This window comes from Nerophis ophidion, linkage group LG04 (assembly GCF_033978795.1).
Source record: "Nerophis ophidion isolate RoL-2023_Sa linkage group LG04, RoL_Noph_v1.0, whole genome shotgun sequence".
Taxonomy (NCBI): Eukaryota; Metazoa; Chordata; class Actinopteri; order Syngnathiformes; family Syngnathidae; genus Nerophis; species Nerophis ophidion.
The window spans coordinates 79001241-79027953 of NC_084614.1; the positions used below are offsets into that span (position 1 = coordinate 79001241).

A 26713-nucleotide genomic window follows, 5' to 3' on the forward strand; every position below is an offset into this window, starting at 1 on the left:
TTCCAAAATGATTGTGTGTCTGTCTCCTATGTAATTTCCTTATGGAATAATGTTGTAAATGACATCTGTTGGACCAAAACGTGGTCCCTTCCTAACAGGTATTTACTTACCAACAAAGTCAAAGAGATATCATTTAAAATCATCCTTCGCTATTACCCTGTAAAGACTGATGGTTAGATACAAAAAGGACATTGATGTTATGTAACATGCACCCAGAGACTGTCAACCACTTGTTTTATACTTGTGAAAACACTCCATCACTATGGCAGGGCTTCTGTCGCTTTATCCTGGACAATATTTATGACAAATTTGTGCTTTACTTTAAAGATGTGATTTTTTTGGTTTTACACTGTATGAACAAAAATTTGAAAAGGAATTCTACCTTTCCAACCTCATTATTTTATTAGCTAAGTTTTATATTCATAAATGTAAGTTTCTTAATACCCGTCCTATCTTTTTGTGCCTTTAAAAAAGATCAGGAACTTTACATTAAAACGCTCTCTACCTCTAACAACAAAAAAGCTGTGAAAACGATGATGCTGTGTTCCAAATTTAAGTTGTTTGATGAATCTGAATAAGCCTACGGCTTTGCATTTTGTTTATTATTTATATATATATGTTTGTATTCTTTTTTTATTATTTTGAACTTACTTACAACCCCCTGGCGCTGTTTTGTACTGTTTTCATAATGTTTTATAATGTTGTATATTGTTGTTTGTCTTACTGTTTGTAATTGTTGATATTTATAAATAAACCTTTAAAAAAAATAATAATAATACCTCGATCTAAAACGTTTTCTACCTCTAACAACAAAAAAGCCGTGAAAACGATGATGCTGTGTTCCAAATTTAAGTTGTTTAATGAATCTGAACGAGCCTATGGCTTTGCACCTGGTTTATTATATATATATATATATATATATTTTTTTTTTTCTATTCTATTTTTTTTACTTTGAATTTACAACCCCGTGGCGCTGTTTTGTACTGTTTTTATAATGTTTTGTAATGTTTTATACTGTTGTTGAACTATTTTGATTATTGTTTCTCTTCTGTTTGTTAATGTTGAAATTTAAAAATAAACATTTAAAAAATAACAAAATTATAATAATACCTCTAACTACAAAAAAGCTGTGAAAACGATTATGTTGTATTCAAAATGTAAGTTATTTACTGAAATTGAGTGAGCCTATGGCTTTGCACTTTGTTTATTGTACAAGATGTAAATATAAACAGAATACAATGATTTGCAAATCATTTTCAACCCATATTCAGTTGAATATGCTACAAAGACAACATATTTGATGTTCAAACTGATAAACTTTTTTTTTGGGGCAAATAATCATTAACTTTACAATTTGTTCCCAGCAACACGTGACGAAGAAGTTGGGAAAGGTGGCAATAAATACTGATAAAGTTGAGGAATGCTCATCAAACACTTATTTGGAACATCCCACAGGTGTGCAGGCTAATTGGGAACAGGTGGGTGCCATGATTGGGTATAAAAACAGCTTCCCAAAAAATGCTCAGTCTTTCACAAGAAAGGATGGGGCGAGGTACACCCCTTTGTTCACAACTGTGTGAGCAAATAGTCAAACAGTTTAAGAAGAACAAAGTAAAAGTTCAATTGTAAAAAATTTAGGGGTTTCAACATCTACGGTCCATAATATAATCAAAAGGTTCAGAGAATCTGGAAAAATCACTCCACATGGCCGGAAACTAACATTGAATGACCGTGACCTTCGATCCCTCAGACGGCACTGTTTCAAAAACCGACATCAATCTCTAAAGGATATCACCACATGGGCTCAGGAACACTTTAGAAAACCACTGTCACTAAATACAGTTCGTCGCTACATCTGTAAATGCAAAGCGAAAGCCATTTATCAACAACATCCAGAAACACCGGCGGTTTCTCTGGGCCCGAGATCATCTAAGATGGAGTGATGCAAAGTGGAAAAGTGTTCTGTGGTCTGACGAGTCCACATTTGAAATAGATTTTGGAAATATTCGACATCAAGGGAAAGCGAACCATCCAGACTGTTAACGACGCAAAGTTCAAAAGCCAGCATCTGTGATGGTATGGGGGTGCATTGGTGCCCAAGACATGGGTAACTTACACATCGGTGAAGGCACCATTCATTCTGAAAGGTACATACAAGTTTTGGAACAACATATGCTGCCATCTAAGCGGCCGTCTTTTTCATGGACGCCCCTGCTTATTTCAGCAAGACAATGCCAAGCCACATTCAGCACGTGTTACAACAGCGTGGCTTTGTAAAAAAAAGAGTGCGGGTACTTCCCTGGCCCGCCTGCAGTCCAGACCCGTCTCCTATCCAAAATGTGTGGCGCATTATGAAGCGTAAAATACGACAGCGGAGACCCCGGACTGTTGAACGACTGAAGCTCTACATAAAACAAGAATGGGAAAGAATTCCACTTTCAAAGCTTCAACAACTAGTTTCCTCAGTTCCCAAACGTTTATCGGGTGTTGTTATAAGAAAAGGTGATGTAACACAGTGGTGAACATGCCCTTTCCCAACTACTTTGGCACATGTTGCAGCCATGAAATTCTAAGTGAATTATTATTTGCAAAAACAAAATAAAATTTATGAGTTTGAACATCAAATATCTTGTCTTTGTAGTGCATTCAATTGAATATGGGTTGAAAATGATTTGCAAATCATATTATTCCGTTTATATTTACATCCAACACAATTTCCCAACTCATATGGAAACAGGGTTTGTACTTAAGGAGTATATTGTGAATACATTGAGAAGAAGAAGTGACCACAAGTTTTAGCAACTGTTATGTAAAGAAAAAAGGGGTAGGATTAAATAAGCTTTGCTTCTTCCTACTCCTTTTCAAACATGTTGAATAGAGAAACTGGATACTGTTATGTATCATGTTGCATATGCATGTTCCAAATAAATTCAACTAGCGTACTGCTGTTCTGCTTGCAGCCACAGAGGGGCGCTGTTTCCTCGCTGTCTCCCACAAGGTATTTAATTATGAGGGGGGGAAAAAAAGTCTGCTGACTTAATTTTTTCTCTCTCAGTTGCTCTGCTTTTGTCTTGTCGACGGACATTGAAGCAACTCATCTCCAACTGGATTAATTTGACGTCTTTTAAAGGCAGCCTGCCCCTTCATGTAAGCTTTTTGATACGTTTATTAATTATGTTGTTGTCATGTGTTCTGCTTTTTAATGTCCTGTTTATATGTTAATACTACATGTGACTTTGACGTCATGGAAGTGTGTGAAGAATGAATATGACTTTATTTGATGTTGAAGAAAAAAGCTCCCGCACCAAGTGCCTCCATGGTGCCTCCGGCGAAGAGCGACAGGATCATCACTCACCTCCCCAAGGTGAGGCCCCCAGCCAGCAGCGCCCTGGTGACCGACGTGTTGCTCAATCTGCTTTTCCCGCGCCGACGGCAGTGCTTCAGTCCCAGAGCGGCGCTGAACACCAAAGACGCCTTCCACCCCGACGTGACGGCCGCCTGCCACCACCGCCGGGAGGACGCCGTCAGGTGAGGCGGAGGGGGTCGAACCCGGGTCTCGCGGAACGCCACTGACCGAACTTGTCCGGCTTTGCAGCTTCAACGTGGCCAAAGTCATCGTGGTGGGCGACGTCTCTGTGGGGAAAACGTGCTTGGTCAGCAGGTAAGGTTCAAGCGGTCTGGTATGAAGCAAAATAAGATTTTCAATCCGGACATTCTACAACATTTTTTCAGACCTTTAACATCAAAACTGTCGCCGCCATCATATAGCGCAGTGCTTTTTTTAAATGTCCGTGAAATCTTGAACTATTGAAAGTATTTCAATAGTTGATATCTGCACTTCGGGGTGTTTTACGAGTTATTACCGTAATCCAGTGAAGTGAAGTGAATTATATTTATATAGCGCTTTTTCTCAAGTGACTCAAAGCGCTTTACATAGTGAAACCCAATATCTACAAGTGCCATCCATCCATCCATCCATCTTCTTCCGCTTATCCGAGGTCGGGTCGCGGGGGCAACAGCCTAAGCAGGGAAACCCAGACTTCCCTCTCCCCAGCCACTTCGTCTAGCTCTTCCCGGGGGATCCCGAGGCGTTCCCAGGCCAGCCGGGAGACATCAATCAATCAATCAATCAATCAATGTTTATTTATATAGCGCCAAATCACAAATGTCTCAAAGGACTGCACAAATCATTACGACTACAACATCCTCGGAAGAACCCACAAAAGGGCAAGGAAAACTCACACCCAGTGGGCAGGGAGAATTCACATCCAGTGGGACGCCTGTGACAATGCTGACTATGAGAAACCTTGGGGAGGACCTCAGATGTGGGCAACCCCCCCGCCCTCTAGGGGACCGAAAGCAATGGATGTCGAGCGGGTCTAACATGATACTGTGAAAGTTCAATCCATAGTGGCTCCAACACAGCCGCGAGAGTTCAGTTCAAAGCGGATCCAAGACAGCAGCGAGAGTCCCGTCCACAGGAAACCATCTCAAGCGGAGGCGGATCAGCAGCGTAGAGATGTCCCCAACCGATACACAGGCGAGCGATCCATCCTGGGTCTCGACTCTGGACAGCCAGTACTTCATCCATGGTCATCGGACCGGACCCCCTCCACAAGGGAGGGGGGGACATAGGAGAAAGAAAAGAAGCGGCAGATCAACTGGTCTAAAAAGGAGGTCTATTTAAAGGCTAGAGTATACAGATGAGTTTTAAGGTGAGACTTAAATGCTTCTACTGAGGTAGCATCTCGAACTGTTACCGGGAGGGCATAGTCTTCCCAACGTGTCCTGGGTCTTCCCCGTGGCCTCCTACCGGTTGGACGTGCCCTAAACACCTCCCTAGAGAGGCGTTCAGGTGGCATCCTGACCAGATGCCCGAACCACCTCATCTGGCTCCTCTCGATGTGAAGGAGCAGCGGCTTTACTTTGAGTTCATCCTGGATGGCAGAGCTTCTCACCCTATCTCTAAGGGAGAGACCCAAACTCATTTCGGCCGCTTGTACCCGTGATCTTATCCTTTCGGTCATGACCCATAGGTGAGGATGGGAACGTAGATCGACCGGTAAATTGAGAGCTTTGCCTTCCGGCTCAGCTCCTTCTTCACCACAACGGATCGGTACAACGTCCGCATTACTGAAGACGCCGCACCGATCCGCCTGTCGATCTCACGATCCACTCTTCCCCCACTCGTGAACAAGACTACAAGTGCTGTTCATATTATTAGAATATCATGAAAAAGTTGATTTATTTCAGTAATTATATTCAGAACGTGAAACTTACATATTATATCAATTCATTACACACATAGTGATATATTTGAAATGTTTATTTCTTTAAATGTTGATGATTAGTACTGACTATTACTGAAAATCCCAAACTCAGTATCTCAGAAAATTAGAATATTAGTTACGACTAGTACCAAAAAATATTTTTTTATAAATGTGGGCCAACTGAAAAGTATGAACATGGAAAGTTTCAGCATGTACGGCAATCAAGACTTAGTTTCAGCTCCTTTTGCCTGAATTGCTGCAGCAATACGGCGTGGTATAAAGTCGGCCAGTCTGTTGCACTCCTCAGGTGTTATGAGAGCCCAGGTTGCTTTAATAGTGGCCTTCAGCTCTTCAGCATTGTTGGGTCTGGCATCTGGCATCTTCTGCTTCACAATACTTCATAGCTTTTCTACGGGGTTAAGGTCAGGTGAGTTTGCAGGCCAATCAAGAACAGGGATACCATGGTCCTTAAACCAGGTACTGGTAGATTTGGCACTGTGTGCAGGTGCCAAGTCATGTGGGAAAATGAAATCCTCACCTCCATAAAATTGGTCCGCGGCAGGCAGCATAAACTGTTGTAAAACTTCCTGGTAGACTGCTGCATTGACCCTAGACCTCAGGAAACACGGTGGACCAACACCAGCAGATGACATGGCACCCCAGACCATTACCAAATGTGGAAATTTGACACTGGACTTCAGGCAACGTGGATTCTGTGCCTCTCCTGTCTTCCTCCAGACTCTGGGACCTTGATTTCCAATGGAGATACAAAATTTACTTTCATCTGAAAACCACTCAGCAGCAGTCCAGTCCTTTTTGTCTTGAGCCCAGGCGAGACGTTGTCTCTTATTCCAGAGTGGCTTTACACAAGGAATGCGACAGCTGAAGCTCATATCTTGCATACGTCGGTGCGTGAAGGTTCTTGAAGCACTGAATCCAGCTGCAGTCCACTCTTTGTGGATCCCCCCCACATTTTTGAATCGGTTTTGTTTGACAATCCTCTCCAGGGCGCGGTTATCCCTCTTGCTTGTACACTTTTTTCGACCACATCTTTGTCTTCCCTTGGCCTCTCTATTAATGTGCTTGGACACAGAGCTCTGGGAACATCCAACCTCTTTGGCAATGACCTTTTGTGTCTTGCCCTCCTTCTTTAAAGTATCAATGGTCATCTTTTGGACAGTTGTCAAGTCAGCAATCTTCCCCATGATTGTGTGTCATACAGAATCAAAAGGAGAGACCATTTAAAGGCTTTTCCAGGGGTTTTGAGTTAGTTAGCTAATTAGAGTGTGGCACCAGGTGTCTTCAATATCTGACATTTTCACCATATTGTCAGCTATAATCATCTCCTTTTTGGCAAAAAACACTTGAAATGTATCAGTCTGTTTGGAATGAATGTATACAATCAACAAGTTTGACTTTCTAAATGGAATTAATGAAATAAATCAACTTTTTCATGATATTCTAATAATATGACCCGCACCTGTAGTTTCCTTAGTTCCCAAACGTTTCTTGAGTGTTGTTAAAACAAAAGGTGATGTAACACAGTGGTGAACATGCCCTTTCCCAACTACTTTGGCACGTGTTGCAGCCATGAAATTGTAAGTTATTATTTGCAAAGAAAAAATAAAGTTTATGAGTTTGAACATCAAATATCTTGTCTTTGTAGTGCATTTAATTGAATATGGCTTGAAAAGGATTTGCAAATCATTGTATTCTGTTTTTATTTACCATTTAGACAACTTCACCGGTTTTTGGGTTTAGAAGAAAATACATATGTTGTGTTAATCAAGCAACGAAGGTAATGTAGAACTGCCGAGTGTTTCTACGTTTGTGTCAAACACTCAAAAAGTCTGCAGATGGAGATTGAAATAAACATGTTGCCGTGACGATATGCATCATCCATGTTCCTGGCAGGTTCTGCAGCGGCGCCTTCAGCAGGAACTACAAGGCCACCATCGGCGTGGACTTCCAGATGGAGCGCTTCCAGGTGCTCGGAGTCCCCTTCAATCTGCAGCTGTGAGTATGACCTTGTCGTCTCCACAGAGGGGCGGGGCTGAGGGCGGGGCTGAGGGCGGGGCTGTCAGTGAGATGTCTTACTGTGCTCACTGTTTGGAAACTGTTGCAGGTGGGACACAGCAGGACAGGAGCGCTTCAAGTGCATCGCCTCCACCTACTACAGAGGAGCTCAGGGTGACTGTCTCTCTCTCTTCTTTGTGTTGTCTCTCTTCTTTGTGTTGTCTCTCTTCCTTGTGTTGTCTCTCTTCCTTGTGTTGTCTCTCTTCCTTGTGTTGTCTCTCTTCCTTGTGTTGTCTCTCTTCTTTGTGTTGTCTCTCTTCTTTGTGTTGTCTCTCTTCCTTGTGTTGTCTCTCTTCCTTGTGTTGTCTCTCTTCTTTGTGTTGTCTCTCTTCTTTGTGTTGTCTCTCTTCTTTGTGTTGTCTCTCTTCTTTGTGTTGTCTCTCTTCTTTGTGTTGTCTCTCTTCTTTGTGTTGTCTCTCTTATTTGTGTTGTCTCTCTTCTTTGTGTTGTCTCTCTTCCTTGTGTTGTCTCTCTTCCTTGTGTTGTCTCTCTTCTTTCTGTTGTCTCTCTTCCTTGTGTTGTCTCTCTTCCTTGTGTTGTCTCTCTTCTTTGTGTTGTCTCTCTTCTTTGTGTTGTCTCTCTTCTTTGTGTTGTCTCTCTTCTTTGTGTTGTCTCTCTTCTTTGTGTTGTCTCTCTTCCTTGTGTTGTCTCTCTTCCTTGTGTTGTCTCTCTTCTTTCTGTTGTCTCTCTTCCTTGTGTTGTCTCTCTTCCTTGTGTTGTCTCTCTTCTTTGTGTTGTCTCTCTTCTTTGTGTTGTCTCTCTTCCTTGTGTTGTCTCTCTTCCTTGTGTTGTCTCTCTTCTTTGTGTTGTCTCTCTTCTTTGTGTTGTCTCTCTTCCTTGTGTTGTCTTTCTTCCTTGTGTTGTCTCTCTTCTTTGTGTTGTCTCTCTTCTTTGTGTTGTCTCTCTTCTTTGTGTTGTCTCTCTTCCTTGTGTTGTCTCCCTTCTTTGTGTTGTTTCTCTTCTTTGAGCTGTGTTCTTAAATGTCTCTTCTTTGTGCTGTGTTTTTAAATGTCTATTCTTTGTGTTGTGTTCTTAAATGTCTCTTATTTGTGTTGTGTCCATAAATGTGTCTTCTTTGTGTTGTGTTCTTAAATGTCTTTTCATTGTGTTGTGTCCTTAAATGGGTCTTCTTTGTGTTGTGTTCTTAAATGTATTTTCATTGTGTTGTGTCCTTAAATGTGTCTTCTTTGTGTTGTGTTCTTAAATGTATTTTCATTGTGTTGTGTCCTTAAATGTGTCTTCTTTGTGTTGTGTTCTTAAATGTCTCTTCTTTGTGTTGTGTCCTTAAATGTGTCTCTTCTTTGTGTTGTGTCCTCAAGTGTCTCTTATTTGTGTTGTGTCCTCAAAAGTGTCTCTTCTTTTTGTTGTGTCCTCAACAGTGTCTTTTCTTTGTGTTACGTCCTCAAAAGTGTTTCTTATTTGTGTTGTGTCCTCAAAAGTGTCTTTTCTTTGTGTTTCGTCCTCAAAAGTGTATTTTCTTTGTGTTGTGTCCTCAAGTGTCTCTTATCCGTGTTGTGTCCTCATAAGTGTCTCTTCTTTTTTTGTGTCATCAAAAGTGTCTTTTCTTTGTCTTTACGATCCTCAAAAGTGTGTCTTCTTTGTGTTGTGTCCTCAAGTGTCTCTTCTTTGTGTTGTGTCCTCAAGTGTCCTTTTTGTGTTGTGTCCTAAAGTGTCTCTTCTTTGTGTTGTCCTCAAAAGTGTGTCTTTATTGTGTTGTGTCCTCAAGTGTGTCTTCTTTGTGTTGCGTCCTAAAAAGTGCCTCTTCTTTGTGTTCTGTCCTCAAAAGTGTGTCTTTATTGTGTTGTGTCCTCAAGTGTATCTTCTTTGTGTTACGTCCTCAAGTGTGTCTTCGTTGCGTTGTTTCCTCAAAAGCGTATCTTCTTTGTGTTACGTCCTCAAGTGTGTCTTCTTTGTGTTGTGTCCTCAAAAGTGTCTCTTCTTATTGTTGTGTCCTTTTTGTGTTGCGTCCTAAAGTGTTTCTTCTTTGTGTTACGTCCTCAAGTGTCTCTTCTTTGTGTTGTGTCCTCAAAAGTGTCTCTTGTTATTGTTGTGTCTTCAAAAGTCTTTTCTTTGTGTTACGTCCTCAAAAGTGTCCTTTTTGTGCTGCGCCCTAAAGTGTTTCTTCTTTGTGTTGCGTCCTCAAAAGTGCCTCTTCTTTGTGTTCTGTCCTCAAAAGTGTCTTTATTGTGTTGTGTCCTCAAGTGTATCTTCTTTGTGTTACGTCCTCAAGTGTGTCTTCGTTGCGTTGTTTCCTCAAAAGCGTATCTTCTTTGTGTTACGTCCTCAAGTGTGTCTTCTTTGTGTTGTGTCCTCAAAAGTGTCTCTTCTTATTGTTGTGTCCTTTTTGTGTTGAGTCCTAAAGTGTTTCTTCTTTGTGTTACGTCCTCAAGTGTCTCTTCTTTGTGTTGTGTCCTCAAAAGTGTCTCTTGTTATTGTTGTGTCTTCTAAAGTCTTTTCTTTGTGTTACGTCCTCAAAAGTGTCCTTTTTGTGCTGCGTCCTAAAGTGTTTCTTCTTTGTGTTGCGTCCTCAAAAGTGCCTCTTCAATGTGTTGTGTCCTCAAGTGTCTCTTAGTTGTGTTGCGTCCTAAAAAGTACCTCTTCTTTGTGTTCTGTCCTAAAAAGCATGTTTTCATTGTGTTGTGTCCTCAAAAGTGTCTCTTCTTTGTGTTGTGTCCTCAAAAGTGTCTCTTCTTATTGTTGTGTCCTCAAAAGTGTCTTTTCTTTGTGTTATGTCCTCAAAAGTGTCTCTTCTTTGTGTTGCGTCCTTAAATGTCTCTTCTTAGTGCTGTGTCCTCAATTGTCTCTTTTTGTGTTGTGTCCTTAGATGTGTGTCTACTTTGTGTTGTGTTCTTAATGTCTCTTCTTTGTGTTGTCCTGCAGCCATCATTGTGGTGTTCGACCTGGGCAGGGCCAGCTCGTTAATCCACGCCAGGTAAGACTCATTTTGTCCTTCGTTGTCTCAGCACTTTTAGTTCACAACAGGGATGTCTTTTGACAACTTTGGCCATCCACATGTCGCAATGGTTGTCCCTCTGCTTCAGGGGGTGTCCAAAGTGCGACCTGTACCTCATTTTTTAACCACGACACAATTGTTAGCATCATTATATAACGCCGATATTCAGTATATACCATTTTTAAGTTAACACTGTCGGTATACCCCTCAGTCATATTTTGGTATTTGATGCAAGCTTACATTAGCATGTTAGCATTTTTAACACATTTTTCAGGTGCAGGCCTTTAAAAGTTATATATTTTATATATTTATAAGGTGTGTGTCATGTTTTCATTTCTATTTAAATTATTATTTTTTAAATCATATATTTTAACTTCCTATGGAACGTGTGTGTTTGTCTGTGGAACGCTCTCCCTGACCACCTGAGGGCACCACAGACGGTGGATGCTTTTTTAAAAAAAGGCTTAAAACCCTTCTTTTTAAAAAAGCCTTTTTATAGATATATGCATACTAGTTCCAGCTATTAGGCTATTCTAGTTTTTATTTTTATTGTCTTATTATTATTATTATTATTATTTTTAACACACTGTAGCACTTTGAGGTTGTTTGCTCAATGTAAAGGGCTTTTTACAAATAAAATCTATTATTATTATTACTATCTTTTCTTTTATGTATACTTTGTAGCATTTTGAGATTTTAACAAATGTAGAGTGCGTTACAATTGTAATTCATTATTAATTATTATTATATTTTGGTACTTAACACACGTTACAGTTAGCATTTTCTTTTAAACTAATTTAGCAGCTATACACCTGTGTCATACCGTTTGGTATTTTACTAATGCTAACTGTCAGCATGCTATTGTCAGACTGTTAGCATGCTAGCTTTTTTTTTTTAGCTCTTTTTGCTAATTGATGCTATTTGGCCAGTGTGCTAACTGTCAGCATTTCTGTTCTGTTTCGGTCCTTTAGCATTCCCACCAAATTTTAACCAATATTGCATTATAGTTATTTGAAAAAATATTAATGTTTTGTACGGTTTTGAAGGTGAAAACCAACCAAAATGGCCCCGAACCCTTTGATTTGTCAGTCCGTGGCCCTCGGTGAAAATTGTTTGGCCCGGTCTGCCTGATTGCAATATTAGAATAAGAAGAAATAAGAAAAAGAGTTAACGACCACATGTTGTTGGCGTAGGCAGTGGTTGGAAGACGCCATGAAGGAGAACGACCCGTCCAGCGTACTCCTCTTCCTCGTGGGGACCAAGAAGGACCTCGGCGTGGGTGAAAATGATGCAAAAAACAAAACAAAAAAAAAAAACACAAAATACATTATTTCTCCATTGGAGTTTGACTGATTCTGTGACACAGCTTGGAAAAAGTCGTATTGTGAAATGAATTCTTCTCAGTTGAATGGATGCCTTTCCACCAAAACTTCACCATTTTTAAAGCCCCACTTAATAACTTTCAGTTTTGGTTGATTTTGCCACTTTTGCAGCAGAACACATCAGAGTCACATGACTTTGTGCTTAACACATGCGAACGGTTAGCATGCTAACATTAGCATTCTAGCATGCTAACATTAGCATTCTAGCATGCTAACTTTTTTCTTGCCAATTTTACAGCCAAACCCCTCAGACTTAGATCAATTGGTGCTTGACGCATGTTAACTGTTAGCATGCTAGTATTAGCATGCTAATAACCTTTTTAGCCAATTTTGCAGCAGAACACCCTAGAGTATTTTGATTTTGTACTTAACTCATGCTAACATTAGTATTTAAGCATGCTAACCTTTTTAGACAATTTTACAGCTGACCCCCTCAGACTCATAACCTGATACTTGACACATGTTAACTGTTAGCATGCTAACGTTAGCATTTTAGCAAACAAACTTTAGCTGTGTCATTTTTGCATCATATAATTTTGTACTTCTTAGCCGATTTGACAGCCGACCCCCTCAGACTCATAACTTGATACTTGACGAATGCTACCATGTTAACGATAGCATTCTAGCAAGCTAACTTTTTTCTTGGCAATTTTACAGCCAAACCCCTCAGACTTAAATCAATTGGTGCTTGACACATGTTAACTGTTAGCATGCTAGTATTAGCATGCTAATAACCTTTTTAGCCAATTTTGCAGCAGAACACCTCCGAGTATTTTGATTTTGTACTTAACTCATGCTAACATTAGTATTTAAGCATGCTAACCTTTTTAGCCAATTTTTTTACAGCCGACCCCCTCAGACTAATAACCTGATACTTGACACATGTTAACTGTTAGCATGCTCATATTAGCATTTTAGCAAACTAACTTTAGCATGCTAACTTCTTTTTTTTGTGTGTGTCATTTTTGCATCATATAATTTTGTACTTATTAGCCGATTTTACAGCCGACCCCCTCAGACTCATAACTTGATACTTGACAAATGCTACCATCTTAACGATAGCATTCTAGCAAGCTAACAATCTTTTTTTTTTTTTGCTGATTTTGCATCTTAACACCAAAGAGTTGGATAATTTGGTACTTTTTAGCCAATTTTACAGCTGACCCCCTCAGACTCATAACCTGATACTTGACACGTTAACTGTTAGCATGCTCATATTAGCATTTTAGCAAACTAACTTTAGCATGCTAACTGCTTTTTTTTGTGTGTCATTTTTGCATCATATAATTTTGTACTTCTTAGCCGATTTTACAGCCGACCCCCTCAGACTCATAACTTGATACTTGACAAATGCTACCATCTTAACGATAGCATTCTAGCAAGGTAACAATCTTTTTTTTTTTTTTGCTGATTTTGCATCTCAACACCAAAGAGTCGGATAATTTGGTACTTTTTAGCCAATTTTACAGCTGACCCCCTCAGACTCATAACCTGATACTTGACACATGTTAACTGTTAGCATGCTAACATTACCATTAAAGCAAACTAACTTTGGCATGCTAACTTCTTTTTTTGTGTGCCATTTTTGCATCATATAATTTTGTACTTCTTAGCCGATTTTACAGCCGACCCCCTCAGACTCATAACTTGATACTTGACAAATGCTAGCATGTTAACAATAGCATTCTAGTATGCTAACGTTCTTTTTCGATTTTGCATCTTAACACCAAAGAGTCTAACTGTTAGCATGCTAGAGGTTAGCATTTTTAGCAAACTAACTTTAGCAGTGCTAACTTCTTTTTTTTGTGTGCCATTTTTGCATTATATAATATTGTACTTCTTAGCTGATTTTACAGCCGACCCCCCTCAGACCTCATAACTTGATACTTGACAAATGCTACCATCTTAACGATGGCTTTCTAGCAAGCTAACGTTCTTTTTCTTTTTTTTTTTTTGCTAATTTTGCATCTTAAAACCAGAGTCCATATAATTTGGGTAATTTTAGCCAATTTTACAGCTGACCCCCTCAAACTCATAACCCTGATACTTGACACATGTTAACTGTTAGCAATGCTAACGTTAGCATTTTTAGCAAACTAACTTTAGCATGCTAACTGCTTTTTTTTTGTGTGTCATTTTTTGCATCATATAATTTTGTACTTCTTAGCCGATTTGACAGCCTACCCCCTCAGACTCATAACTTGATACTTGACAAATGCTACCATCTTAACGATAGCATTCTAGCAAGCTAACAATCTTTTTTTTTTTTTTTGCTGATTTTGCATCTCAACACCAAAGAGTCGGATAATTTGGTACTTTTTAGCCAATTTTACAGCTGACCCCCTCAGACTCATAACCTGATACTTGTCACATGTTTAACTGTTTAGCTATGCTAACATTACCATTAAAGGCAAACTAACTTTGGGCATGCTAACTTCTTTTTTTTGTGTGCCATTTTTGCATCATATAATTTTGTACTTCTTAGCCGATTTTACAGCCGACCTCCTCAGACTCCATAACTTGATACTTGACAAATGCTAACCATCCTTAACGATGGCTTTTCTAGCAAGGCTAACGTTCTTTTTCTTTTTTTTTTTGCTTATTTTGCATCTTAACACCAAAGAGTCCATATAATTGGTATTTTTTTAGCGATTCAGATGTTTTTGTCACCTCTTCGCCGTGCCTCGTCCTCTGGCTTGAGTCGATCGGAATTTGATTCCCGGGGTGATGATTTGATTCAGAATCGATTCAAACCGATTCTCAAAATGTGTTATTTTGGTTTTAACAATCATGACGAAACTTTTGAAAAACAGGTTACAGGTTAAAAAAAAGCGCCTGCTGGTTGCATGGGGACGAGATGGCCTAAAGACGCCTTTAAAAAATAGACTCATAATTTATTTATTTTTATCTGTAAATGGAATTTTGAAAATTATGAACCAATTTAGAATAGGGGACAATTAAGAATCGCGATACGAATGTGAGTCGATTTTCTTTGGTGCACCTGTAAGCCGTGCTCATCTGCTGCCTTGACCTGATCCAATTTTACTTCCTACTCAGAGGTCTAGTGGTTAAGAGTGTCCGCCCTGAGATCTGTGGGTTGTGAGTTTCAAACCCCGCCGAGTCATACCAAAGACTATAAAAAATGGGATCCATTACCCTGGCACTCAGCATCAAAAGTTGGAATTGGGGGTTTAAATCACCAAAAATGATTCCCGGGGCGCGGCACCGCTGCTGCCCACAGCTCCCCTCACATCCCAGGGGGTGAACAAGGGAATAGGTCAACTGCAGAGGGACAAATTTCACCACACCTGGTGCGTGTGTGACAATCATTGGTATTTTAACTTTAACTTCCTGGGGTGACGATTTGATTTAAAATCTATTTCCAACCGATTCTCACAATGTATTATTATAATAAATCATTTTCAAAACAAGTTACAGGTTAGAAAACCTCTATCGGGTTGCATGGGGCTAGCCTAAAAACATCCATGTAAAAATTGACTCGTAAAGAAAAATAAATAGAACATTTTTTAATCGATTTTTGAAAATTCGGAATCGATTTAGAATTGGGGACGAGGGAAAAATCGCGATTACGGATGTGAATCGATTTTTTTAGGTGCACTTTTATGTTGTGCCCGTCTCCTGCCTTGATACGATCAAATTTTCAACTCCTGGCGTGACGATTCCATTCAGAGACGCTTCAAATCGATTCTCGGAATGTATTTCTTAAAAACGGGTTACAGCTTAGAGTGACCTAAAAACTTGTTTTTAAAAATTGACTCAAAAATTGTAAATCGGTTTTTTGGAAAATTATGAATCCATTTAGAATCACGATAAATAAGAATCACGATTTGGATGAGGCCATTCGATTTAGAAAAGCTTCAAATCGATTCTAGTAATGTAGTATTTCTTCAAAACATGTTACAGCTTAGAAAGGCGCCTTCTGGATCAATGAAAGTTACCTAAAATAGACTCAAGATTGTAAAGGGATTTTTTGAAAATGATGAATCCATTTTAGAATCAAGATAAATAAGAATCGCGATTCGGATGAGAATTTATTCTCGCAATGTATAATTTGGTGTAATAGTTATATTGAAACGCTTTCAAAGCAGGTTGGAAAAGATCCTTCTGGTTGCTTGGAAATGGCCTAAAAATATATTTGTAAAAATTGACTCGTAAAAAAAACCCATTGTAAATCGATTTTTGAAAGTTAGGAATCGATTTAGGATCGAGATGAAGAAGAATAGTAATAATATTTTTTTTGCTGCACTTCTATGTCGAGCACATCTGCTGCTTTGATTCCATCCGATTTCGATTCCTCGTATGACGATTCGATTCAGAATCGATTCTCGCAGTGTAGTATTTCTTCAAAACATATTACAGCATAGAAAAAGCGCATTCTGGATAAATAAAAGTGACCTATAAACGTCTTTTTCAACATAGACTCAAGATTGTTAATGGATTTTTTTGAATCAATTTTAGAATCAAGATAAATAAGAATCGCAATTTGGATGAGAAATGATTCTCGCAATGTATAATTTGGTGTAATAGTTGTATTGAAACGCTTTCAAAGCAGGTTGGAAAAGATCCTTCTGGTTACTTAGAGATGGCCTAAAAAACATATTTATAAAAATTGACTACTAAAAAAAAAATAATTGTAAATCGATTTTTGAAAGTTAGGAATCGATTCAGGATCGAGATGAAGAAGAATAGTAATAATATTTTTTTGGTGCACCTCTATGTCGAGCACGTCTGCTGCCTTGATTCCATCTGATTTCGATTCCTGGTGCGACAATTCGATTTAGAATCGATTAATGCGGTGTAGTATTTTCTTCAAAACATATTACAGGCATAGAAAAGCGCATACTTGATCAATAAGAGACCTAAAAACGTATTTTTTCAAAATAGACTCAAGATTGTAAATTAATTTTTAAAATAAATTTTAGAATCAAGAAAAAATAAGAATCGTGATTTGGATGAGAATTGATTCTCGCAATGTATAATTTGGTGTAAAAGGTATATTGTAACGTTTTCAAAACAGGTTGGAAAAGATCCTTCTGGTTGCTTGGAGATGGCCTAAAAACATCTTTATAAAAATTGACTACTAACAAAAAAAAAAATTGTAAATAGATTTTTGAAAGTTAAGAATCGATTCAGGATCGAGATGAAGAAGAATAGTAATATTTATTTGGTGCACCTCTATGTCGAGCACGTCTGCTGCCTTGATTCCATCCGATTTCAATTCCTGGTGTGACGATTCCATTCAGAATCGATTCTCGTAGTGAAGTATTTCTTAAAAACATGTTACAGCATAGAAAAAGCGCAAGTGACCGAAAAACGTATTTTTCAAAATAGACTCAAGATTGTAAAATGGATTTTTAAAATACATTTTAAAATCAAGAAAAATAAGAATCGCGATTGGGAGGAGAATTGATTCTCGCAATGTATAATTTGGTGTAAAAGGTATATTGAAACGTTTTCAAAACAGGTGGGAAAAGATCCTTCTGGTTGCTTGGAGATGGCCTAAAAACATCTTTATAAAAATTTACTCGTAAACAAATTATAAATCGATTTTTGAAAGTTAAGAATCGATTCAGGATCGAGAGGAAGAAGAATAGTAATAATATTTTTTTGGTGCACCTCTATGTCGAGCACGTCTTCTGCCTTGATTCCATCCGATTTCGATTCCTGGTGTGACGATTCGATTCAGAATCGATTCTCGTAGTGAAGTATTTCTTAAAAAACATGTTTCAGCATAGAAAAAGCGGCAAGTGACCTAAAAACGTATTTTTCAAAATAGACTCAAGATTGTAAATGGATTTTTTGAATACATTTTAGAATCAAGAAAAATAAGAATCGCGATTGGGATGAGAATTGATTCTCGCAATGTATAATTTGGTGTAAAAGGTATATTGAAACGTTTTTCAAAACAGGTGGGGAAAAGATCCTTCTGGTTGCTTGGGAGATGGCCCTAAAAACATCTTTATAAAAATTGCCTTGTAAAAAAAAATAAAAAAATTGTAAATCGATTTTTGAACGTTAGGAATCGATTCAGGATCGAGATGAAGAAGAATAGTAATATTTTTTGGGTGCACCTCTATGTCGAGCACATCTGCTGCCTTGATTTCATCCGATTTCGATTCCTGGTGCGACGATTCGATTTAGAATCGATTCACGCGGTTTTAGTATTTTCTTCAAAACATGTTACAGCATAGAAAAGCGCATTTTTGATCAATAAGAGACCTAAAAACGTATTTTTCAAAATAGACTCAAGATTGTAAATGGATTTTTTAAATACATTATAGAATCAAGAAAAAATAAGAATCGCGATTCGGATGAGAATTGATTCTCGCAATGTATAATTTGGTGTAAAAGGTATATTGTAAACGTTTTCAAAACAGGTTGGAAAAGATCCTTCTAGTTGCTTGGAGATGGCCTAAAAACATCTTTATAAAAATTGACTACTAACCAAAAAAAAATTGTAAATCGATTTTTGAAAGTTAGGAATCGATTCAGGATCGAGATGAAGAAGAATAGTAATATTTTTTTTGGTGCACCTCTATGTCGAGCACATCTGCTGCCTTGATTCCATCCGATTTCGATTCCTGGTGCGACGATTCCATTCAGAATCGATTCTCGTAGTGAAGTATTTCTTAATAACATGTTACAGCATAGAAAAAGCGCAAGTGACCTGAAAACGTATTTTTCAAAATAGGACTCAAGATTGTAAATTAATTTTTAAAATAAATTTTAGAATCAAGAAAAATAAGAATCGCGATTTGGATGAGAATTGATTCTCGCAATGTATAATTTGGTGTAAAAGGTATATTGAAACGTTTTCAAAACAGGTGGGAAAAGATCCTTCTGGTTGCTTGGAGATGGCCTAAAAACATTCTTTATAAAAATTTACTCGTAAATAAATTATAAATCGATTTTTGAAAGTTAAGAATCGATTCAGGATCGAGATGAAGAATAGTAATAATATTTTTTTTGGTGCACCTCTATGTCGAGCACGTCTGCTGCCTTGATTCCATCCGATTTCAATTCCTGGTGCGACGATTCCATTCAGAATCTATTCTCGTAGTGAAGTATTTCTTAATAACATGTTACCGCATAGAAAAAGCGGCAAGTGACCTGAAAACGTATTTTTCAAAATAGACTCAAGATTGTAAATGGATTTTTAAAATACATTTTAGAATCAAGAAAAATAAAAATCGCGATTTGAATGAGAATTGATTCTCGCAATGTACAATTTGGTGTAAAACGTATATTGAAACGTTTTCAAAACAGGTGGGAAAAGATCCTTCTGGTTGCTTGGAAGTGGCATAAACTATTTTTTATAATCAAATTCGACTGTCCAAAAAAAAATAAATGATATATATATATATATATATATATAATCTCCTGATGATTGAGGGAACCCCTCATGAAACAGTTTCTGTAGAGATGAAGTAGTCCTTGTGATTTTTCCCACACCTACATATATATATACACACACACACACACACACACACAGTACAAGCCAAAAGTTTGGACGTTCTCATTTCAATGTGTTTTTCTTCATTTTCATGACTATTTACATTGTCACTGAAGGCATCAAAACTATGACACCTGTGAAGTGAAAAACCATTTCAGGCGACCGCCTCTTGAAGCTCATTGAGAGAATGCCAAGAATGTGCAAAGCCAGTAATCAGAGCAAAGCGTGGCTATTTTCAAGAAACTAGAATATAAAAACATGTTTTCTGTTATTTCACCTATTTTTTTGTTAAGTACATAACTCCCAGTGTGTTCATTCATAGTTTTAATGCCTTCAGCGACAATCTACAATGTAAATAGTCATGGAAATAAATAAAAAGCATTGAATGAGGAGGTGTGTCCAAACTTTTGGCCTGTACTGTATATTCTATTTGGAATGGGGATGAATTACCTATTGTGGCGCTGACAAAAGGTCTCGTTTTGTGGTCAGTCTCCTGAGCAGCTGGCTGACGTGGAAGAAGAGGCCATCAGACTCTCAGAGGAAATCAGGGCGGAGTTCTGGGCGGTTTCTGCAAAGTCAGGTGTGCTATTAACAGGACAACAAGAAAAACAAAAAAAGCTGTGAAATGGATCATTTTGTTATGTCAGGTGACGGCGTGAGAGACTTCTTCCTGCGCGTGGCCGCTTTGACCTTTGAGGCCGACATGCTATCGGAGCTGGAGAGACGCGGCTCACAGAAGGCAGACGACATCATCAGTGAGTCTCCGGTGGCGCTCGTCGGACTGTTACTGCGTCAGACTGACGGGCGTGTTTGTCCTGTTAGGGATCGGCGGCGGCAAAGACGAGGAGCGCCGGTCTGCCGGGAGGAAGGCCAACTGCTGCTGACCACAGAGCAAGGGGACGAGCGTCATGGCCGCCGACAATTTGTGTGTAAATTAGACGACAATAAACCCAAAATGGAAGTTTTCTGCCCCGACTGGATTGCTGACTTCCTGCCGCCGAGTCATGTGTCTCGGCGTGACTAATCCCGTGACCTCATGACTGCCGCGTCATGTGGGGACGGGGGGAAAAAGGAGGAATTGTTTGAGCGCCCTGGACAAAAGAGTCTCTTGTCGTCGAATGAAAGGGAAATAAACCTCGACAAATTCAACACTTTTATTAAAGAGGCGGTCCAACCTTGTCCCGTTGTGACGCGAGCGTTGCTATGGCGACGGTAATATACAGCTCGCAGGCGCGGTGGCGTCGATACGAACTGGCAAACAGGAAGTCATGCGTGACACTACAGCTGGCGGGGACGAGACCGTCCAAGATGTCGGTGGGCGTGCACGGCGGGCGCTTTGAGACAAACAAAAAAAAACAAACTTGTCTTTGATTGGTTCCGTATAAAAGTCCAAGGTGTGGCCCCGCCCCCTTGCGCAGCAAATTAAAAAGTGTTTGACAGCTCGCCTGACATGCAGGTCCATATTTAGACGTCCCACTTCCTGTTTGAGAATACTGCTGTGACCTGACGATAAAATGTTTGGGCGGGGTGGCGGAGGGGTCCTATCGATCCATCTCGTCGAGGAGGGGCGTGGCGTCTCCGGCGAGGGACATGGGCGTGCTCTCGATCATGGGGCTTGGCGACGGGCGCGGCGTCATCCTCTGACTTTTCTTACGCCCCTCGGCCTCCTTGTCTTTCAGCCACTGCTCGGCCATCTTGCCCCAATCCACCGCCGTGGAGCTGCTGCCGCTGCTGCTGGGCCTGCAGGGAAGACAGAGGGCGGGGTGTTGGTGCCATCTGGTGGACAGAAGAGGTCGTCGCGTCGGCTTGCACTTACTTAGGCGGCGTCGGCTGCGGCTGCTGCTGCGGCGTCCGCCCTCGGGAGGACACGGTGGACGAGGGCGTGCTGGAGGCGTGGCCGTGCTGGCTGCTGTGGGCGTGGTGGTTGTGGTGCGACGTGTGGCCGGCGTGGCCGTGCGTCGACTGCGGCGTGGAGCCCGGGTACTGCGGCGTGCCGAGGGCCTGCTGGCTGGGCGTCGTGTACGAGTAGCTGGGCGTCATCATGGGCGTGGCAATAGGCTGCTGGGGCGTGGCGAACACCTGGGAGGGAGGAAATAGATAGATAGATATATAGTACTTTATTGATTCCTTCAGGAGAGTTCCTTCAGGAAAATTAAAATTCCAGCAGCAGTGTACAGAGTTGAGATCAATTTAAAAAAAGGAAATAATGGGGGTTTAAATGGAAACAAAATAGAGAAATATTACAATAAGAATAAAAATAAAAAGCAACAATGGGAATACAAATATAACAGTAAAATAAGAATATAACAAGAGAAACTAGGCAGTACACTGCAAAATCTGAAATCTAAGTAAGATGAAATATCTCAAAGAAGGGTGATATTTGCTTATTGCTCCTAAATGATCTCAGTAAGATACTACAGCTTGTTTCCGACATTTTATGACCTATTTTGAGTAAAATATACCTGAAACTATTTTTGTCCAAGTGTCCAAAACACACCCAGCAATGGTGCACAGAAAGGTGGGGAAGAAGAGGGGGAAAAGGCGGCCAAAATGTTCAAAAGTCCCAATTGTGTCCTAAATACCTCCCCGGAGTTACAGTCCCACGAGTCCCGACGCCGGCCACACAAGTCCTGGGATACAAAAAATGTCCAAAACGCACCCAGAAAAGTCCCGCAGGAAGTAGGGGGGAAAAATGACAAAAGTCGGCAAAAGTCCCCAAAAATGTTCTAAATACCTACCCAGGTTCGAGTCCCAACCGGGTTCGAGAGTGAGTTTGAGTGCACACTCGAACCCAGGTGGGACTTTTGAACATTTCCCCGACTTTTCTCACTTTTCTCTCCACCTTCCAGTGGGACTTTGCTAGGCGCGTTTTGGACGTCTTGGGCATCCCGGCTGGGGGCGGAACTTGTGGGACTCGAACCTGTGTAGGTATTTTGAAAATTTTTGGGACTTTTGCTGACTTTTCCAACTTTCATCCCCTCTCCCCATGGGACTCGGCTGGGTGTGTTATGAACATTTAGGGCATCCCGGGACTTGCGCGGCCATATATAAGATTTTATGTTAGAGTGTTTTACTTGTTTTAAGTGTTTAGATCCTACATGATCTCAGTAAGATAGTGGCGAACACCTGGGAGGGAGGAAATAGATAGATAGATAGATAGATAGATAGTACTTTATTGATTCCTTCAGGAAAATTAAAATTCCAGCAGCAGTGTACAGAGTTGATATCAATTTAAAAAAAAGAAAAAATGGGGGTTTAAATGGAAACAAAATAGAGAAATATTACAATAAAAATAAAAAGCAACAATAGGAATAAAAATATAACAGTAAAATAAGAATATAACAAAAGAAACTAGGCAGTACACTGCAAAAACTGAAATCTAAGTAAGATGAAATATCTCAAATAAGGGTGATATTTGCTTATTGCTCCTAAATAATCTCAGTAAGATACTACAGCTTGTTTCCGACATTTTATGACCTATTTTGAGTAAAATATACTTGAAAATATTTTTGTCCAAGTGTCCAAAACACACCCAGCAATGGTGCACAGGAAGGCGGGGAAGAAGAGGGGGAAAAGGCGGCCAAAATGTTCAAAAGTCCCAATTGTGTCCTAAATACCTCCCCGGGGTTGCAGTCCCACGAGTCCCGACGCCGGCCACACAAGTCCTGGGATACAAAAAATGTCCAAAACGCACCCAGCAAAGTCCCACGGGAAGTAGGGGGGAAAAATGAGAAAAGTCGGCAAAAGTCCCCCAAAATGTTCTAAATACCTACCCAGGTTCGAGTCCCAACCGGGTTCGAGTTTGAGTTTGAGTGCACACTCGAACCCGGGTGGGACTTTTGAACATTTCCCCGACTTTTCTCACTTTTCTCTCCACCTTCCCGTGGGACTTTGCTAGGCGCGTTTTGGACGTCTTGGGCATCCCGGCCGGGGGCGGAACTTGTGGGACTCGAACCTGTGTAGGTATTTTGAACATTTTTGGGACTTTTCCAACTTTCATCCCCTCTCCCCATGGGACTCGGCTGGGTGTGTTATGAACATTTAGGGCATCCCGGGACCTGCCCGGCCATACATAAGATTTTATGTTAGAGTGTTTTACTTGTTTTAAGTGTTTAGGTCCTAAATGATATCAGTAAGATATTACAGCTTGTAGCTGAGATTTGATGACCTATATTGAGTAAAACATGCTTGAAACAAGAATATCAAATGTTGCAAAGCTGTGTCATCAACACTCACATGTATAAAACTACTTTTTAAAGTAAGAATTTCTTATTTCAAGAATGTAAAACAAAATCATGACTTTGACACAATTGTTTCTCATATTAAAACAGATGACAGCCAAATAGACTTTGCCGTTTTTTTTTCAATGAAACAATAGAAAATACGTACTCGTATACTGTAGTAGTACACTTGTTATTAGTGAAAATATGCTTATTTTGACAGGTATTTTTGGGTTCATTGAAGTTAGCTAATTTCACTTGTTTTGGAAAGTCTTGACAAGCCAAATTTTCTTGTTCTATTGGCAGATAATTTTGCTTAGTTCAAGTAAAATACCCCTCATTTTGGTATTTTTTTCTCTTGTTTTTGAACATTGACTTTTTGTAGTAACGTTCATGACATGCTAACTGTTAGCATGTTAACAATAGCGTTCTTGCAAACTAAATTTCTTTTTTTGCCGATTTTGCATCTTAACACCTAAGAGTCACATAATTTGGTACTTTTTAGCCAAATTCACAGCCGACCCCCTCAGACTCATAACTTGATACCTGACACATGCTAACTGTTAGCATGTTAACAATAGCATTCTAGCAAACTAACTTTCTTTTTTTCGCTGATTTTGCATCTTAACACCTAAGAGTCACATAATTTGGTACTTTTTAGCCAAATTCACAGCCGATCCCCTCAGACTCATAACTTGATACTTGACACATGCTAACTGTTAGCATTTTAACAATAGCATTCTAGCAAACTAACTTTCTTTTTTTCGCTGATTTTGCATCTTAACACCTAAGAGTCATATAATTTGGTACTTTTTAGCCAATTTTACAGCCAACCCCCTCAGAATTCATAACTTGACACATGCTAACTGTTAGCATGCTAACATTAGCATTCTAGCAAACAAAATTTTATTTTTTGTAGCCAATTTTGCATCCAAACACCTAAAAGTCATATACTTTGGTACTTGACACATGCTAACTTTTTAAACTAGTTTTGCATGTGTATGCTTTATAGGTCTGTGACTTGGTACTTGATGCATATTGTTAGCAATGGCAAATGGCCCCCGGGCCACATTTTGGACTAAACTACGTGCACTCACGTGATAGGCTGAGGAGCTCCCGCCGCCGCCCGTGCTGCCGCCGCTGTAGCCGTACTGGCTGGAGCCCCACTGCGCCGGCGTGGCGTTGGGGTTCTGACCCTGGCCGGTGACGGCGGCGATGGCGTTGAACATCTGCGAGGTCATGTTGCGGGGGAGGGCGTTGACGGCTCGTGTCAGGTCTGAGGGGAGGAGAGAGACGCCGCCGGTCAGACGAGGCGGTTCGCCCAAAAGAAAGACGAGGACGGCGGCAACGAACCTGCGATGTTGATGTTGGCGGGCGTCGCGTTCAGAGATGCGGGCGTGCGCGTTCGGGTGCTGCTGCTGTTGGTGGGCGTGATACCTTTGGAGGGTGGAGACCAGCGTCAACACGATTAAAGTCATCGGAGCAAATAAATCAACACAAAGTGCGCCCTCTGCTGGTTGCTGCCAACTATCATTTGCCTGAAATACCCTCGTGGTTACAAAGTCAAAGGAACTTGAATAATAAGACGGAGAAGATGATGGTGTATGATGGGTTGGGGGTCCTACCGGGCACAGGTTCCTGGTAGTGGTCCTTGAACCAGCGGAACAAGCCGTTGACTGTGGGAAAGACCTGTGTGCGATACCTGAAGCCATCAGGTGTGATGGTCACGTACTCCACCCTGTCATCATGCAAGAAAACAACACCATGACCATGTGTGAGGCGTACATCAAATAAAGGTTGCTTTCTCTTCTTCTAATACATTGAATCTCATTTCATCTGCTCACCATTATTTGTATTTTTGTTTTGCAAATGTATGCTATATTTATGATTAAGATCCATCCATCCATTTTCTACCGCTTATTCCCTTTTGGGATCGCGGGGGGCGCTCGCGCCTATCTTAATCATAATTTATAACCATATATAACAATATATGGAAATAAAATATATACAGTACACACCTTCTCATTTCAATGTGTTTTCTTCATTTGCATGACTATTTACATTGTAGATTGTCACAGAAGGTATCAAAACTATGACACCTGTGTTGTGAAAAGAATTTCAGGTGACTACCTCTTGAAGCTCATCGAGAAAATGCCAAAAGTGCGCAAAATTGTAATCAGAGCAAAGAGTGGCTACTTTGAAGAAACTAGAATATAAAACATGTTTTCATTTATTTCACCTTTTTTTGCTAAGTCCATAACTCCACATGTGTTCATTCATAGTTTTGATGCCTTCAGTGACAAACTACAATGTCATGAAATACCGTATTTCCTTGAATAGCCGCCGGGCATGTAATTCAGTGTAAGGACATTGTGTAAAAAATTCAGTGTATAAACATTGAGTGTAAAATATTTCAGTATATAAACATTGAATGTAAAAACTTTGTGCAAAAAAAATTCAGTGTATAAAAATTGACTGTACAAAAAATTCAGAGTCTACAAATTCAGTTTAAAAACATTGTGTAAAAAATTCCGTGTATAAACACTGAGTGCAAAAAAAAAATCAGTTTATAAACATTGAGTGTAAAAACATTGTGGAAAAAAAATTCAGTGTATAATAAATTGACTGTAAAAAAAATTCAGAGTGTAAAAATTCAGTGTAAAAATAAGTGTAAAAAAATCCAGTGTATAAACATTAAGTGAGAAAAAAATTCAGACTGTAAAAATTCAGCGTAAAAATATTGTGTGAAAAAATTCAGTGTATAAACATTGAGTGTAAAACAATTCAGTGTATTAAAGGCCTACTGAAAGCCACTACTACCCACCACACAGTCTGATAGTTTATATATCAATGATGAAATATTAACAATGCAACACATGCCAATACGGCCTTTTTAGTTTACTAAATTACAATTTTCAATTTCCCGGGAGTTTCGTCTTCGAAACGTTGTGTAATGATGACGTGTACGCAAGACGTCACGGGTTTTTAGCTAAATGTTGTCTGCTTTAACGGCATAATTACACAGTATTTTGGACATCTGTGTTGCTGAATCTTTTGCAATTTGTTCAATTAATATTGGAGAAGTCACAGTAGAAAGATGGAGTTGGGAAGCTTTAGCATTTAGCCACACAAACACAAGTGATTCCTTGTTTTAAATTCCTGGAGGTGAAACATTACTATGGATCAGAGGGTGGTCAAGCGAACATGAATCAAGACGGAATGTCAACCAGCAGGTTTCGGTGAGAAAAATTGTGGTTAAAAAGTCGCTTCTTACCGGAGAAAAGCTGAGCTTGTGTCATCCATAAAGCTGCCGTCGACTCCCCTGAGACACTGGCGTC

At 39.8% G+C, this 26713-nt stretch overlaps 2 protein-coding genes and 1 long non-coding RNA gene across 4 annotated transcripts in view; 1 reads left to right on the plus strand and 2 right to left on the minus strand.

The window, feature by feature from the left end:
- Positions 1–2704: 2704 nt before the first annotated feature.
- Positions 2705–13707, minus strand: LOC133551963 (uncharacterized). The gene is made up of 3 exons (XR_009806595.1): positions 13554–13707; positions 11475–13320; positions 2705–3633 (listed from the first exon to the last, which is right to left on the minus strand). It is a non-coding gene; the product is annotated as an uncharacterized LOC133551963 (long non-coding RNA).
- On the plus strand, positions 3024–20120 carry LOC133551934 (ras-related protein Rab-34-like). 2 transcript variants are annotated; one of them, XM_061899146.1, is made up of 11 exons: positions 3024–3147; positions 3290–3364; positions 3437–3528; positions 3596–3661; positions 7185–7286; positions 7396–7460; positions 10227–10278; positions 11493–11574; positions 19645–19735; positions 19803–19910; positions 19978–20120. In XM_061899146.1, exons 2-11 carry the CDS (start codon positions 3317–3319, stop codon positions 20037–20039), a joined length of 768 nt encoding a protein of 255 aa, XP_061755130.1. In that variant the 5' UTR covers positions 3024–3147; positions 3290–3316; the 3' UTR covers positions 20040–20120. The 2 variants fall into 2 exon arrangements, with proteins under 2 accessions (XP_061755130.1, XP_061755129.1); XM_061899145.1 differs by having other exon boundaries at positions 3290–3528.
- Positions 20121–20295: 175 nt separating this feature from the next.
- Positions 20296–26713, minus strand: part of supt6h (SPT6 homolog, histone chaperone and transcription elongation factor) — a 56054-nt gene continuing 49636 nt past the window's right edge. Inside the window, exons 33-37 of the mRNA XM_061899113.1 lie at positions 25001–25113; positions 24729–24812; positions 24473–24651; positions 20972–21234; positions 20296–20895 (exon numbers count right to left, since the gene is read on the minus strand). Coding sequence (XP_061755097.1) covers positions 20697–20895; positions 20972–21234; positions 24473–24651; positions 24729–24812; positions 25001–25113 — 838 coding nt within the window. The 3' untranslated portion in view covers positions 20296–20696. The remainder of the gene's footprint in view (positions 20896–20971; positions 21235–24472; positions 24652–24728; positions 24813–25000; positions 25114–26713) is intronic.

What these genes read in the sequence shown, in the direction of transcription:
- LOC133551934 (XM_061899145.1), top strand. Translation starts at nt 3,317, where the DNA reads ATGGTGCCTCCGGCGAAGAGCGACAGGATCATCACTCACCTCCCCAAG. An exon ending in AAAACGTGCTTGGTCAGCAG is followed by an intron (nt 3,662 to 7,184) that starts GTAAGGTTCAAG and finishes TGTTCCTGGCAG; the next exon opens with GTTCTGCAGCGGCGCCTTCA. An exon ending in GTCCCCTTCAATCTGCAGCT is followed by an intron (nt 7,287 to 7,395) that starts GTGAGTATGACC and finishes AAACTGTTGCAG; the next exon opens with GTGGGACACAGCAGGACAGG.